This window comes from Haliotis asinina, chromosome 9 (genome assembly GCF_037392515.1).
Source record: "Haliotis asinina isolate JCU_RB_2024 chromosome 9, JCU_Hal_asi_v2, whole genome shotgun sequence".
In the NCBI taxonomy this organism is placed as follows: Eukaryota; Metazoa; Mollusca; class Gastropoda; order Lepetellida; family Haliotidae; genus Haliotis; species Haliotis asinina.
In genome coordinates this window covers 22,429,851-22,447,151 of record NC_090288.1, presented here as the reverse complement: position 1 = coordinate 22,447,151, position 17,301 = coordinate 22,429,851, and the positions used below count along the sequence as shown (strand labels likewise).

Sequence of the window (17,301 nt, the reverse complement as noted above, 5' to 3'; positions counted from 1 at the left end):
CTGCCTTAATGTGGATATAGGTCGGAAGTTCTCCATCAATGACTGCTTTTTACGGTCACCGGGTGGCCAAAATAACTATCGACTGTGGTGTCACAGGTAATATGATTCGTTTGTCAACCGCAAAATACCTAGGAGTCAAGATAAGGTACATCCCAGTCAGCATGCCAAGCAGATGGCATCTCCCACAACACGCTTCTCAGTTGTTCGAGATGGTAATTTCGATTTGAAATCTTAGTTGTGGAGGTTTTGCACGTTGATATTCTCGCAAGATCCTGTTCATTGAGCTGAATGACGTGACTGTTCATCCAGCCAAACATCTGGTCATACTGGGTGATGGTACTACTCACCTGTACAGTTCATCAAGTGAGTCACCTTCCCAACACAGGATTAGAAGAACACATGTCCATTCCCCCAGCAAGATTACAACCATTTGGTCTGGAGAGTTTATCGAAGTTACTCTCCCAGAGTCAAATCAACTCTGCCTTTGCCATCGAACCCAGAAGAGGCCTCGGCAAGAAATGCTCAGCTCTGCAATGGTGACAAGTGTGGCAGGAAAGGTACGAATACCAAACATGACAGACAATCCCATGATCAAACGACATGAGCACATTTGTCTAATACTCACCATCTCCATAACCAGCCCCCTGGATTCAAGCGTTATGTCCAAGAAATCACCATCATGAACAACAGTTCAATGGAGCGTAAGTAACCCTTCAACCATCTTGTCTACTGCTGTGCACCTGGACACTGACAACACCTGTCCTTCAGAAATCAAAGAACAGTTTAGATCTTTTTTGATGACAATGTGTTTGATCCCACTATCAGGGGCTACAACAGTGTGTCAGGCTCCTTCAAAGCTCCTTCAATATCAGTCCCGTCCAACCCCCACAAGGGTCGGTGTCCTAAGTATACCAGCGACAAGCTAGTAGAACTTCAAGAGAAATTTGACAGTCTAAAGAGCCTGGGAATTTCTGTGAAGCCAGAGGATGTAGGGATCACAGTTGAATACCTAAACCCTTCCTTCCTCCTCAAGAAATCCAAAGGAGGCTTTCGCCTTTTCACTGCATATGCTGATGTTGGTTGCTACAGTAAACCGCAGCCATATCTCATGCCTGATGTTCACTCAACTTTGAGATTGATTGCTTCATGGAAGTACATAATTACCAGAGATCTGACGTTGGCTTTTCATCAGATTCCTTTGGTAAGGGAGTCTCTCAACTACTGCGGAGTCGTCACTCCCTTCAAAGGAGTCAGGGTTCATGCCAGGTGTGCGATAGGTACGCCTGGCTCTGACACTGCCTTAGAAGCACTCATGTGTCATGTCGTAGGTGATCTGCTAGAGGAGGGTGTTGTAGCAAAACTCGCTGGCAACTTGTACTGTATTGCAGATAACCTTGAGGACCTTCTTCACACATGGCAACGCTTAATAGATGCTCTCCAACAAAACAATTGCAGCACATACAACTCTTACTGAACCAAAAACAGTGACCATCTTAGGATGGATATCAGAAGAGGGCACCATCAAAGCAAATCCATATAGCCACTCTCTCCTCCTGTGCTTGCCCAACAAAGGTGAGCGGTTTGCATTCCTTCATCAGGGCATACAAAGTCCTTGCAAGGGTAGTTCCTCTCTGTGCTTCACTCATCTCCCCTCTAGATAGTGTTCAAGCCAGCCAGTCATCTCCAGATACCATACAGTGGACTGACCCTCTCATATCAGCATTTGATCATGCCTAGCCAATGCTAGGACCATTACCCTGCCAAGACCAGAGGATCAACTGTGGATTGTCACAGATGGAACAGTGAAACGACATGGTATTGGAGCAACCGTATATGTCACTCGCAACCAAAAACCACAGCTAACTGGCTTTTTCAGCGCCAAACTCAGACGTCTCCAGATCATGTGGTTACCATGTGAAACTGAAGCCCTGTCCATTGCCATGGGTGTCAAACATTTTTCTCCTTACATTATACAGTCCCAACACAGACCCTGCATATGGACACCTAGTAGCCTTGTGTCCAGGCGTTTGAGAAGCTTTGTCGTGGAGAATTTTCCGCCAGCCCAAAGGTGTCTACATTTCTTTCAGGTGTCAGTCGCTATCAAGCTTCAATGCGCCACTTAGGAGGCTCTGCAAACATCTCACCAGTCTTCACAATGCCAAAGTATGCCAGGTTTGCTCCTTTGTTGAGAGAACTGAAGATTCTGTTGTTTCACATTTATCTGTGCAGGACATCACGAAGGGTGTTGCTAAAGTATCTTCCACCAATCGGGCTGCATGGCTGCCACTTCAGGAGGAATGTCATGATTTGTGATGTACATATGCCCACCTCATTCAGGTCGCACAACCCTTGAAGAGACAGAACACCGTGAAGGATGTCAAATGCTATCTCATGCATAGTAGTATGGAGGAATCTGATTAAGGCCCTTTTCAAATTAAGGCTCTGGGAGGACCTGAGGTTGTTCCATCATTGTCAATACTACTTTAAAATATATGCTCCGGACAAAACCATCAAACACATTTGAACTATATCATGATTCCATGGAAACAGCACTTTAAAATATCCCCTTAAAAATAGCAAAAGGCACATCTATGGGTACATACATGAGATATGCTCCGGACAAAGTTTCGGGATGGAAGGGCAGATGGAAGGACAGACAGAAGGACGGAATGACTTTATATACCCCAAATACTTTGTAGTGGGTGTATACAATTAAAACTAGCCATCAATCAAACATGACCAAGGCTATTACATACCGCCAGCATACTATCGACTCATTAAAGGTCCTCATCACTGATATTCGTCGCTTCAGGCTTCAACATCCCCTTGTGTATTTTGCAAGGTTATTTTTTAATACTTTTAACAAAATCCTTACCTTGTTACAGTGTCTGGCTACCTATTTCCCTACAGTACTGTACAAACATCTCCTGCAACTTGTATATATGCTCCTCTATCCTTATGCTGTTCATCACTTGCTTGATAATGGTGTTAGAACCTCCTCCGAAATGTTGCTCTCATGTCAATAAAGAAGTTCATCCATATATTGTCATCCTTTCTTATTGCTCAAACTTCAAAGAAGTGATCAAGGAAACATGGTGCTTGGGTACTATGAAGCAACTTGTACTCTATTGTACTACTGAGGTAAATATTTAACACTTCCCTTTCATACTTAGCTTGACCATTTCATGCATTTGTGAACAGCATGATACATGACAATGTTGTGAAGGAAATACTGCTCATGTGTATTATGTAGCTACCTGTACTGTACGATACTAGTGAGGTAAAGTCTATAATCATAAGTAGTTCTGGGAATGAAAAACATGAAAAAAATATACTGGGTACAAATCAAAAGTAGGCTAGTGTAGTGCAAATACTTGATTGCCAGAGCACCTGAAGCTATATGACATGTGAACAAGGAATATTATAGGGACAAAGCAAGACCTGTTTGAATACTTATGGCACCTTCCCTGAGCAAGCATTCAGCCAGGCAGGAATTGGTAATGCAAGACACTGCCAGACAGATGAAAGGCACACCAAATGGTGTTTGTGTCTTTTCATCTGAAGGGAACATATATTGCTTGCACATAAGTGCTTAAATGAATGCATTTTTCTGGTGGTGCAGATGAAAATTTAATCAAGTTGTATTTGTGTGAAATCATTATTTTGGCCAAAGTAACATAAAAGCAATGGGAATTCAACAAGAATTAACAGGTCTTGAAAGTATAAGAAGTTAACAAGACAGAATTCTCTGACTTATAACAAGGGAAAACTACCTAAGTCAATAAAAACACCTCTCCAGAAAACAGTCATGGCCTGTATTACCAAGTCTGGGTTTCCCTAACACTGTAACAGTGTTCTTGCTAAGAAGTACAGTGCAGGATAAAACATTGACCAAACTGTGTCAAAGTCAACTTTAGGAATGCTGGATACACATGAAACAAAATGCACAAAAGTCACAAATCCTTTTAAATCCTCAGAAAGTTCAATCATAAAATATATGTGTCGTCTATTTAAGGAGGAGCCATGGTTTATTAGTTTTCCAGCCACTATACCAAGAGTGCCACATTGACGATTGAATCTGTAATGGATGACAAATTGACATGGCTAGAAGTTGAGTTTGAGCTTGCCTTAGATTTTGACTTAGACTCCAATTTACTGCCGAACTAGGAAGGCAGAGTTATTATTATTAATGGAAGAATCTGTAGAGAATTTCCTGTTCTTGCCTGATTATGGGTTTTATTCATATTAAACCATTAATCTTTAGAAAAGGCCAAGCACTGCAAACACGGCTAAGGGAAATAACCATGTCACTGTTTAGGAACACTACCTAATGGCTTAGTTTATTTAGGAAAAAATTAATCTCTTTCATTTTTTTATGTCTCTGTGATACCCACACGAAACTGGCAACAATAATTAAGCAAGAACATTTATGACATAGTTTGGAGAACTATGTAAGATGAAAAAGGAATTTCTCTTGAGATAACAAAGAAATTATCTTATCTCACCTATCTTATCTCAAGACTGCATCAAGGGAGACCCAATTTTGAAATGTTTTTAGTGAGTAAATGAGTTTAGTTTTATGCTGCACTGTGCAATATTCCAGCTATATGGCAGTGGTCTGTAAATAATTGAGTCTGGACCAGGCAATACAGTGATCAACAACATGAGCATCGATCTGCGCAACTGGGAACTGATGATACATGTCAACCATGTCAGCCAGTCTGACCACCTCATCCTGTTAGTTGCCTCTTATGACAACCATAGTCGCCTTCTATGGCAAACATGAGTTGCTGAAGGCCTATTCTACCCCGGACCTTCACGGGTCGAAATGGTTTTAGACTGGGATATTGTCAGTACAAGAATTCAATTGTTCCCTATTAAAGGTGTGTCTGTATGTTGATGCTTGTTCGCATTAAACAGGACACAATCTTGTCATCATGCATCACCTGATAATCTAAGCATGACACCAATGATGCCAAAGGTTGGCCCTTGTATGGTCCAAAAATAGCAGCATGTCTCATTCACCTGGTTTCTTTTCTTCTTCAACATCTGTATCATATTCATCAGAATCATGGGGTGAGCCATCCACCCAGTTCTCGAATGAATGATGACGAGTTCCCTCTGAGACACTCTGTTCCAGGGGCCCTGATGTCTCTTGTGGTTGCTCTGAATGTTAAAAAAGTCGAAATGAAAATACAGAAAGGAGGCTGCATTACGAGTTCTTAATAATAATACAGTGTATTTGTGGAGTGCTTGACTCCATGTGCATGCTCAAAGTGCTACAATTTTGTTAATCTCATAATTATTACCCAAGCTGACTGTTAGGGACCAGAAATTTAAGAGTCTCACAACTTCTTTCACTGGGTACACACTTTTCTGCTGAGTGAAGAGAGGTAATTTTTAACAAATTCACTTGAATAGTGGGAAACCACACGTATCACATCTGTTTTGTTGTGGGGTAGGACCTAAGTCATAGAAACTCTCAAGTGGTAAGCTGTGAGACATGGTCCTCCCTCCACATTGTTTAACTTTGACTCTTAGCCTGAGCTCTATACTCAGGACCACATGCCACCACACTTTTTACAAACAACAGCCCACACAGGTACAATGAGAAAAATGGTATCTGCTAAGAACAAGTACAGTAAATAGTTTCTTATGTACCCTCAATTTTCACTGTTTTATTATCAAATTGACAAATATTTGATCTTTTCTTATGCTCACAGTTATTCATACTCATGCATTAATACTCAACACAATGTTTATTGAGATGTCACTAGGATATGATTTTTACTCATACACAGAGAAACCCACAACACAAACTTTTCGATCATATTATCAATGTGTATAAACTTCTAAAAAAAAACAGGAGGTTGACAGGGTTGATAACTGAAAAATGTTGCTGGCTCTGTTAATATGAAACCAGCCCTGCAATTAAAAAAATAGAAAACCGAGATAAGGTGTTAAAATAATGTAATGAATGAATTATTGGTAGTGGGGTAAACATAAACATGTGCAAAGGCAAATCATGAAGCAAAATCACAAATGGGTGGTCACTGTTGACTTATTTACCGTTTGACATGAAATTCATGTGGACCCGTTTTTTTTGTAAATAACTCTTCATCCAATGATCCATTCGATCTCAAACTTTGCAAGTGGATGTTTTCTCAGACAACCTAATCACATTGTAAAGTACCAATTTTATGCATTTGTATGAAGGAATCTGTGTATGTAACTGTCAACAAAATAAACAGCAGAATATGCTTGCATAGGGGAGCCAGTGAATGTCAACATTCAACTTCAGTTTTCATCAGGTATGTGTATCTCGTGCACGACGAGATACATCCTCGATATCTCCAGGGCATACGTTCTGATAAGTCTCCACTATACCCTGGAGGCATTTATGGCTAAGCCCAATAAATTTATTACCTCCCTTGGCTGACTTTTTATCCAATCAGGTGTATACACCGGGAACTTGAGCGAGCCAAAGACAACACACTTTCCCTTTTTAAATTATCTAACCGATTAAACTTGGCAAAACAAACCATGCAGAGGTTCTCTGAAAGAGGCAGAAGGAGTTCTTGCATATATATATTTTTTTTAAGTTTCGGACCTGTCAGTGTGTATGTATGATTTCTCTTAAATCTGAGTCGCACGGTGAGTAAACCTTCGCAGTTGCAAACGCTGTCCTTATTGACACTGGCAAGTATAGTTGTAACGGCGGCTAAGCTGATATGCTGATTGTGAGGATGCGAGCCAGTAAAGGGAGGTGATAAAATTTTCGGACCGAGCTGTAGATGCATCCAGGGTGTAGTGGAGACATATCGGAATGTATACCCTCGAGCTATCGAGGATGGACGAGATAGTGGCTGTTCCATTTCTGCGGTTTCACTCCGCCGTGAGAGATAACAACTTTTGCGTTTTTGTTGATAATAGATTCTTAAACAACTTTTTTCCTGGAGTTTTTCTGAATTTTCAAATATCGAAAGCTGTTGCGTATTAGTAAATGATAAACAGGTACTGTTTATGTTTGTGTGGCAATTTTGTACAATGATAAAATTTGCAATTCACCAGTCCATTTCAGACTTAAACGGACTGTACCAGAATTGTAATTATGTTTTAAATATTTCCCGTAGTCAATAACATGTTCAAATATAAATCCTTAGAAAATGTATTGGTCCACAGGGCTGGGTTGTAAGCCCATCATGTAACTAGCAAGCAGCGGGGCCGCCAGACTGACACTATTTCATACACTGATATTATGAGTTATCAAGGCAGGGGGTGATAATGAAAAACTAGTTAAAATCTAAGGACATTTATCAATATTGTAAAAATATACACATAAGTGAAGTGGAAGTTGCGGTGGCTGAGCAGGTCAGACGGCTGACTTTGTGTGCTGGCGATTAGGTGCCTGACTCTGAGGGTGCGGGTTCGAATCCCGGATGGGACTCAACCAAAAAAGTACTAGAATTTGTAATTTTTACTGCGGAAGTGAAATCCCAAATATGACATATGTTGCACCAGTGCAAGTCTTGCTTTGTCTCACGCAGTACTAAAGATACTCCTCACCCTCACTGTCAACACGAAGAGAGATGTCTCCCCAGAGAATATTTCTATGTGGATGGACAGATCTTAAGCCAAAATACATGGTATTATTTCACCACAATGTGTTGAGAATAGCATCCGTAGACCCCTCTCTGAGTTGACCCACTTCCCAAAGTTTGTTTATATCGTATTGTGACACGTTCTCAGCGGCTTAGGTAAGTTCCCCTTCCCTTCCACCTTCAGTGCTTTAATTTACATGTAAACACCTCCCTAGACTGAGCAAATTCTGGGTCAAGTAGTATTGATTTTTGATAGTTCAATCTCCTCAAATGGCGGTCCAAACTTGATCGAAATCTTCGAAGTGACGATGGCTCACACTCGTTGCCCATTGCTTTTTTGGCATCCATGAAAAATTTGCACAGCAACTGAGTCAGTTCGTGTTTTCATTTTCATTTTTGGTCAAAAAGTCATCAATTTCTTTATTCCATACTTCATCATTTGTATTATCGAAATTAGCATCTAGGCCAACATCATTCTCATATTTTCTAAACAGTTCATTAATTAGTTCTTGTGACAGATCCAAATCATTTCCCTTGTGTGGGAATTATTCAGCTGTGAAAAATATAGAACTGTGCCCCAAAGCTGTCCTCTTGTCATGTGTGGGACTAGTAAGGTTACAAAAATGATTTTGGAGGAGGATAAAACATATCACCGCAACCTCTCCATGTGCTGGATTGACTACAAAAAGGCATATGATTCTGTCCCTCATGAATGGATTTTAAAGTCTCTTCAGTGTATTGACCTACCTGAGCGACTACTTGATTTACTTAAGTCTTTAATGAGTTGCTGGTCGACTCAACTTGAGAAGTACTCGCAAAGGCAGGTGCAGACTTCGGAATCTATTCCAGTCAGATGGGGAATATTTCAGGGGGACTCCTTCAGTCCTTTGCTTTTTTCTCTGTCTCTAAATCCTTTGACTTTTTTTGCTCAGTAGGGAGGAGTGTTACCATCCCAGACCTCCTCAGCACAGATCCCCAACACCTTTTACTCATCTCCTCTACATGGGTGACATCGAGCTCCTTGCCAAAGGAGATACTAATTTGAAAGAACAGGTTCTCCTTGTCAAGTCCTTTTCTAATGATACTGGCATGACATTTAGACTCGACAAATGCAATTCTCTTCATTTGAAACGTGGCAAGGTAACCAATGATGGATCGGTCAGGTTGCAAGGGGGAGGAGTTATTGAGCATCTTGTGGAAGATTAGGCATGCACCTATCTTGGAATGCAAGTTCAAGACAAGCTCCAGAATGCCCAGATTCAAGATAAACTTTGGGCCGAGTATAAATCTTGTTTAAAGAAAATCTGGAGCTCAGAGCTAAATGCACGAAACAAGGTCAAAGCCACCAATACTTTTGCTGTGCCAGTCCTTTCCTATTCCTTTGGAGTATCCGATTGGACAAAACAAGACATCCAGAGTCTTGACCGCCTGACCAGAAGGATCATGTCTGATAAAAGAACACACCACCCTCGTTCCTCTCTTAATCGTTTATATATGCCAATCAATTCTGGAGGTTGGGGTTTGATTAATGTAGAAGCTCTTCACGACAGAATTTTATTGTGTACTTTTGCACATATTTATTTATCGGACAATCCTCTGGTGATGCATGTGAAGACTCATGATGAAAGCAAGGAATTCAACATCTATTTGAAGCATGCCAAGGTTGTGGGACACAATCTGAAATTTGAAGTTGATTTTGTTGATGATGATGTACAGTCCCTATGAAGATGGTTGACATGCGATTCCAAAGACAATCAGGCATCAAGGTATACTCCAAGATCCATAATGACAGGGAAGGTGTAATGTGACATGCAGATGGAGGTATTCTGTAGCTGTTTGGGATTTCCAAGGACGAGCAATTCCATTTTGTCACAATTCAGTTGGAGTTTCCTTGTGTTCATGTAGGTCTTTATGTCGGAGACACAACTGTCTATGATCTGTAGATCAGTGACCGGAGATTGCAGATTAAGAATCCTGGTTACTTGATCGTCATCGGCATGGGCATAGTGCCCACAGTCATGAGAATCAATAATCATGGAAAGTGAGTTTACATATAGCAAGAAGAGAATAGGACCAAGAACAGAACCCTGGGGCACCCCACATGTTAACTCGACTTTGTCAGATATATGATTCTGTATTTTAACAACCTGTGTTCATTGGTCCAGATATGAGGAGAACCAGCTTAGTGCTTGTCCTTTGACACCAACTTCATGTTCCAATGTGTGTAACAGGCACTTGTGGTCAACCATGTCAAACACAGCACTATGGTCGAGTAGGACTAATGCCACCATATTACCACTGTCCAGGATCATTCTAAGATCATTCACTAAGCATAGGAGAATGCTCTCAGTTAAATGGAATGGTCTGTATGCTGACTGGAATGGGTCGAGGACATCGTTGGATGAGATGTGATCGATTAATCTCTCAGACACTGCTTGCTCTATGACTTTCAACAAGAAACTAAGGTTTGAGACTGGTCTATAGCTCTTAAAGAGTGAACTGTCCATGGTTTTGTTTTTGATGAGAGGCTTGATAATGGCATTTTTCAGAGTGAGTGAGTGAGTTCAGTTTTATGCCACACTCAGTAATATTCCAGCTATATGGTGGCAGTCTGTAAATAATTGAGTCTGGACCAGACAATCCAGTGATCAACAACATGAGCATCGATCTGCACAACTGGGAACAGATGGCATGTGTCAACCAAGTCAGTGAGCCTGACCACCCAATGACGTTAGTTGCCTCTTACTCGCCTTTTATATCAAGTATGGGTTGCTGAAGGCATATTCTACCCTGGGACCTTCACGGGTGTGATTAGTTGAGTTTAGTTAGTTTAGTTTGCTAGCTAGCAAATTAGTTTAGATCAGTAAGCTGTTTAGTTAAATTAGCTGCTTAATTAGATCTATAATACCTATTTCGTTAGTTAAATGAATAAGTTTTAATCATGCAGCTTGACATATGCCTTAAAAGTTTATATGATTGAGCTGCAACTTGGCATATACCGTAAAAGAGTATATTGGCAAGTTACCATTAGTGTCTTTAATTTATCTATAAATTAGATTGCATAAGTTGTTCAGCTAATTAGTTAGTACGTCTAGTTAAGCTCTACTTTAGTTCAAATCATGTGGGTAAGTATTGGGTTAGCACTGCCCTGTGTTTGGTCTTGTGTGTCATTGGTTGGAATTGGTTGTCATTATGGTCTAGGTATACTGGTGAGTTCAGGTATTAGGATACTAACTCATTTATCATATAACCAAGTTAGTTTCTAATATCTACCCTTTAAACAAATCAAATTCAAATTAAACATTTAGCATTTACTATGTAAGTTTAAACCACCCTTCAAGTTTAGTTAATACCTGCATCCCATCTCCCACTGATGCAACCCATATTGACGTGTTTGTGTACAGTGTTTGAATAATATTGAGCATACATTTTTTATATACCATACTTAATCATGTCTAAGCTTTCTCCAAAGGAGTTTGCCATTTTTCTTGACAGTTTTGAAAAGTGAGGTGTTAAACCAAAATGTAAAACTGAAGATGAGTTGCGTGAATGGGTAACAGCTACGGCTGCCATTCAGGAATTTCAGGAATCTCAGTGAGCAGTGGCCAGCCCTCAGTCCAGTGAATCTAAGGGTCCTGGACATATATCAGCCCAAGGGCTGTTTAGTTCAGTTAATCTGAAACAACCCCCAAGGTTTTCTTCTTTTTCTGGTGATCCAAACGCCAAATCTGAATCACCCTTTGATGTTTGGTGTTATGAGATTGAAGTTTTGATTGATTCTCATTCTTATTCTGAAGAAGAGCACTTGGGAAAGCCTTAAGAGGTGATGCAGCTCGCACTGTGATGCGGTTAGGTCACTCGGCCTCACCCACTACTATATTAACTAAACTCAAGAGTGTATGCAGTTCTTCTATTACTAAGCAAGAAGAAGCTCTTGTGGCTCAGTTTTACAGCGCTCATCAAGGAATTCAGGAGGATGCCACATCATGGGGTTGTCGCCTTGAGGATATACTTGATAGACTTGTAATGCAGGGTCATATTCAGCAAGATAGGTCTACTTCTGTTCTTAGGACTGTGTTCTGGTCAGGATTATGTCAGGAGCTTAAGGACTCATCAGGTCACAAGTCTGACACCATACAGGACTTTGATCAGCTGCGAGTTGCCATATAAAGACTGGAGTATGACCAAGAACAGAGAAAGCTGGAGTTGCAGAAGAAACCTGACACAGCCAAGATATCTGCTCCATCCCAGCATGCATCTGATGTTTCTAATCTTCTGGGAGTTATCCACAAGCTATCGGCAAAGATTGATCGCATGGAGCAACGGATGAACAAGATGCCACTCCAGCTGATACCTCTCCTTTACAACCACAGGAACTTCAGCATGGGAACTTGACACAACTATGAGGATGCATCATTAGAATCTGGAGTTCAGTGTTATAGGTGTGGGCAATACGGTCAGATTCTGCTAAGTTGTCGGGTCAGAGTTGATCATCTGTGGTCAGGTCGTTCAAATGGGAGAGGACCAATGTAAAGGGGCAGACGTTAGGATCCTTCAGACAAAGCCCCACTGAAGATGTTTGCCCTTCCGTACCGGTTGGTTTGATTGGGACAGCAACTGAGACTACTGTGTTCCTTAATGGTGTTTCACAAAAAGCACTTTTGGATACTGATCCTTCTGTATCAACCATCCCAGAGAGCTTCTACAAGGAGTGTTTGTCATCACCAGAAATTAAGCCCCTCGCTGATTTCATCCATATTGGGTGCTCTGATGGTTAGAGTTTGAAATATCTGGGTTATGTTGAAGTTTCTGTGGAAACTTGTGGTTTGTCACCAGGTCATGTGACCACTTGTTTGTTCTTGGTTGTCCCAGATAGTAAACATAATCAAAGTGTACCTATTTTGCTGGGAACTAATTATCTTGTACCTTTGCTTGAGTGCTGTAGGGAGGCAGTTGGACCAAATTTTCTCCAGGTTATTAAGGTACATACACCATGGTATCTTGCTTTCAGGAGCATTGTGTTACAAGACAAGGAACTTTCAAGGAATGAAGGGAAACTTGGACTTATCAGGAGCTGTGAAGCATCAAAGATAGTTGTGCTATCTAATAGGACTATTACTGTCATGGTCCCCCAGCCTCATATGTTCTTGTTCACAAGCAAAATGGTTCTTTAAGGATATGTGTGGACTTCAGATTGTTAAATATACAAACTATTTAAGATGCCTATGCTTTGTCTCGCTTTAAAGAAATCTTTGACAGACTTGCGGGTTCCAAATTCTTCACCATACTAGATATGAAGTCTGGATATCATCAGATTGATGTCAAGGAAGGCCATACAGAAGCCGGCACACAAGGAGCAGTGCCTTACCAAGAACAGAATGGACACAAGAGGGTCACTGCTTATGCAAGCCAAGGACTAAACTAGGCAGAGGAGAACTATCCTTCACATAAACTGGAATTCCTGGGCTGTCACAGAGAAGTTTTACAATTACCTCTACACTTACCTGACACACAACAACCCTCTCACCTATGTCCTGATGAGAGCCAAATTGGATGCAATGGCTCTCTGCACCGGCTTCCTTCAAATTTGGCATCAAGTACCACCCAGGCTAGGGAAATGCTGATGCTGAGGCACTCTCAAGATTGCCACAGCAGGAGACAGGATGAATTAATTAGCTGTTGGCCTAGTCTGCCTGCATCCCTGAGACAAGGGCGTTTTGTTAGTTTGGTTATCTGGACTGACAGCCAACTGGGGATCTCTGTATCCAATAGGACACCAGCAGCGGGATAAATCCCTGAAAACCCATACAAGTGTTCACCATTTATCTGCTATATAGGAACACCTCTGTTACATTTGCTTCTGACAAGCTTTCCCTTTCAGAATATACCCATCTTCATGACTATCCCTTGCCAGTTATCAAAAAAGTAAAGTCTGTGATCTCGATTGGTTAAGACTGCACTGAGCTCATAGTGCCTGCTCAGCGAATGATGTCTAGACCACCAACAACCCCAGCAGCAGTTCACACAAAACTTGTGTGGTCTTTACAAGGTCCATTATGTTCCAATTCGCTTCGCTCAAACGAACATAAATTATTTACCAAGTACAACATACTTGTAATACAGGGTGCTGTCTACCGCGCCTCGAGAGCGAGTAGGTTTATTTCAAAATTTACAATGTCAAAGCACATCAAACCGTATCAGAGACGACGGCATACGACAAACGTGAAAGTCTGCAGGCATACTCCATATGCGATCCAACTGGATAGCCTTCAGTAGTAAACAAAACAACAGCTGTAAAGCCAGGTCTCCACACAATATATATCCTGGAATCTGCTGAAGATGAACGCACATTATGATACAGTCCTTGAGAATAGCGAAGAAGCATTATCATCTCCACCTGGTAAACGTATCAGCTTAAAGCACGGCCTTCTTCACATCCAAGATGAATCAACCCAGATCTGAACTGCTTCTGAAATAAGGTGCACCAATTATACTTGAAACTTCATCGATAACGATATTAGCTTTAAAGATGACAGACACATCCAAGTGAAAAAAACCAAAAAACTTTGATTTACTAAGTATTCGGTAAAATAAACAATCATCACCTTAAACTTTTGCAAGTACCAACAAACGTTACGACACGTTCGAGCCTACACAAGAATTGCCTGCCTGAACATGAAGCATACTTAACTTAAAACAGTGATCGTTCCGCTCCATAAGATTCATCACTGTTGGGTCCTTGACTGTATGCATGTCAGCAGTCCTTGTGTATATATGGCATTTCCTTCTTTTAACCTCTGCTCATCCTCAATGAAACAGCACCATACTTCATACACACTGTCCATGGTCGTAAATGTATAATACGACCCAGTGGCCTGCATCACCAACGCATCCCAGTGGCTTAACATGGCCCAGTGGCCTACATTTGCAACAGCCCAGTGGCTTAACACGGCCCAGTGGCCTACATTTGCAACAGCCCAGTGGCTTACCACGGCCCAATGACCTACATTACCAATACAGCCCATTGGCTTAACATGGCCCAGTGGCCTACATTTGCAACACAGCCCAGTGGCCTTTTCCCCCAATAAAACATGAAAACCAAGGCAAAGCTACTCGCCTGAGCAATGTCTTCGTCCCACCTTGTAACCTTCTGTCACGCCAAATGGCAATCTAGGGAGTCATAATGAGGCCTTGTATGTAGAGGGCATCTGGGTAAGTTGATTAGCCAGTGACCAGGATCATCTAAGAGATCTGATACGTCTGGGTGATCTGGCTCGAGACTGAGGTCTGGCTTGGTCCAATAAAATATTTCTGAACAGTGACTGGATCGGATTTGTGATCTGGATCAGTTTAGTAAATATGTCCAGTTCGGTGACCTGGATTGCTGATCAGCCTGTGATCTGTATTGGAGTGGTGAGCCGGACTGTAGATGTGATCTGGATTGGTTCAATGATCTGGATCAGGCTTGAATTGGTTCAGTGAACCCGTTTTGTTTGCTGATCTGGATTGGAATGGTGAGCTGGATTGTAGATGTGATGCGGATCGGTCCGGTGAACAAGTCAAGTTCAGAGATCTGGATCAGTCAAGTGATCTGGATCGGGACTGTGATCATTATAGATGAAGTAGAAGATCGGAGAGTATGTGACAAACATTTTCAGATAAGCAGAAATGATGAGAAACATTCCTAATATCTTCTAGGTGTAAAGACATTGCTCTCTTCTGCCGACATATAATTTTTAGATATTGTATCTTTGGATGCCTGGCAGGAGTGGGATCAGATTCTGAAGTGCCCTGTCTCTGTATGCAATTCTCCATGAGCAAATACATTGGTAAGCCTTGTATTCATCATCACTTAGGGAAGAGCACTTATCACACTGTTTTCCCTGTAACATTGTCCAATACAATCAAATAAGATGAGTGGAAATCAAGAAACGAGAATCGTCTTACACTGCACAGGGTACTTTCGTTTTCTTGACTGTGTGTGAGCTAATTAAAGAGAGCAGCATGGAGTGACAGGCCTGAGTCAAAGTGTGTGTGTGTGTGCGTGCGTGCATGCGTGCGTGCGTGCGTGCGTGCGTGCGTGTTTGTGTGAGAGAGTGCGAGTAGTATAAGTAATAGTGGATCTAAATCAATTCAAATATAACACTTATACTTATCAATAACATAGATCTAGACCCCCTTCAAAAAACTCCAAAACAAAAAGACACAACCCCGTCTCCCTTCACAAAAGCCCACAGTGAGCCGACTGCACTGTGGGCTGGCCTATTCACTAAACTAAACAAATGTCTAAATGTGAATCGATTGATACTAGCTGGCTGGGTCACACAGTGTGTGCGTGATCGATAAAGTGACAACCAGAGAAATGGTTCTGAATTACTAACTTTATTAGGGATAAGATATTAAAAACCTTCTACTACAAAAGATTTAAAAAGGCAAGCGCTCGAGCGCGGTATGAGAGGCTGTTCACATATGAGGAAGTCTGAGCTTCTTGAATTACTAAAGGACCAAGCTCCTTTACAATTCATGCCTACTGAGCGCGCTATAGGAAAATATTTGAGAGAGTGGAAGATAGAAGTTCAAAGAAACATAGAGTTTCAAGATATGAAACAATTGGTATTTGATAAAGTGAATGAAGTACTGAATGATTTAAGAGGTATTAAATTTAAACTCACATTAAAGATGACACTAGAGAAACAACAGGCGGATGGTGCTACTGAATACACTATTGTTTACTTAAGAGGTAATCAGGAAGTAACAACACAACCATAAACTATCAGCTCTTCTATTGACAGGTCATTTGAAAAATTTCGAGAATTACTAGAACGTCACTAGAACTAATATAGGGTCTGGTTGGGTTGTTGAGATGATAAATATGATCTACCTGGATATAGCAAACTATAAACCATTGAAAGGAGGGAAACATTTACCAACTCCTAAATATTTCGCAGACAAACGTGCTACAATTAATAGTCCAAATATTCAAGGGGAAAATTATATGAGGATATCGTTAAGGATTATCAAATTTCCAGTTAAGATAAATCCATGCAGACTTTCCAGTTATCCATAAGATGATGGGATAAATTGGGAAGGTATAGATGAACGAACCCCTATCTCCCAGTGCACAAAAATAGAAAAACAGAATCCAGATTTGGCCACTCATAGTCCACAGGATAAGTCCTTTAATATATAAAGAGGGTAGAAATACAGCTAATGTATTTTGAATACAAAAAGATGAACAATGCCACTATATACCAATAACACATTTCAGTCTTTTGGTGTGCAATCAAACAAAATATGAGGGTAAGAAACACTTTTGTGAAAGGTGCCTTCACAGGTTTTCTAGAGCCGATCTGCTCAATTCACACAAGGATGATTGTCGAGGTGTAGGGGAGACGGCAATACAGGTAGATATGCCAAGTGAAAATAACAATATCTTGAAGTTTATCAACCACAAAAATCAGATGCCAGTACCATACATTATCTACTCCGACTTCGAAAAATCAAGAACACAAGGCGTGGGGGTTTGGGTATGTGGTCGTTCGTTGTGATGGACAAACTAACCCTCCCGTTATTTACAGAGGCCCAGACGTGGCTGAGAAATTTCTACAATGTTTACAACACGAGGAGAGGGAGATCAATAGAAAAATTACACAACATAACCCCAATGCATATGAGCAAAGCTGTGTGGCTGACATCCAAA

General features: G+C 41.1%; 1 protein-coding gene across 1 annotated transcript in view; it reads right to left on the bottom strand.

The window, feature by feature from the left end:
- Positions 1-17,301, bottom strand: part of LOC137297168 (leucine-rich repeat-containing protein 74B-like) — a 614,612-nt gene that overhangs the window by 563,081 nt on the left and 34,230 nt on the right. Inside the window, exon 2 of the mRNA XM_067829182.1 lies at positions 5,026-5,166. Coding sequence (XP_067685283.1) covers positions 5,026-5,166 — 141 coding nt within the window. The remainder of the gene's footprint in view (positions 1-5,025; positions 5,167-17,301) is intronic.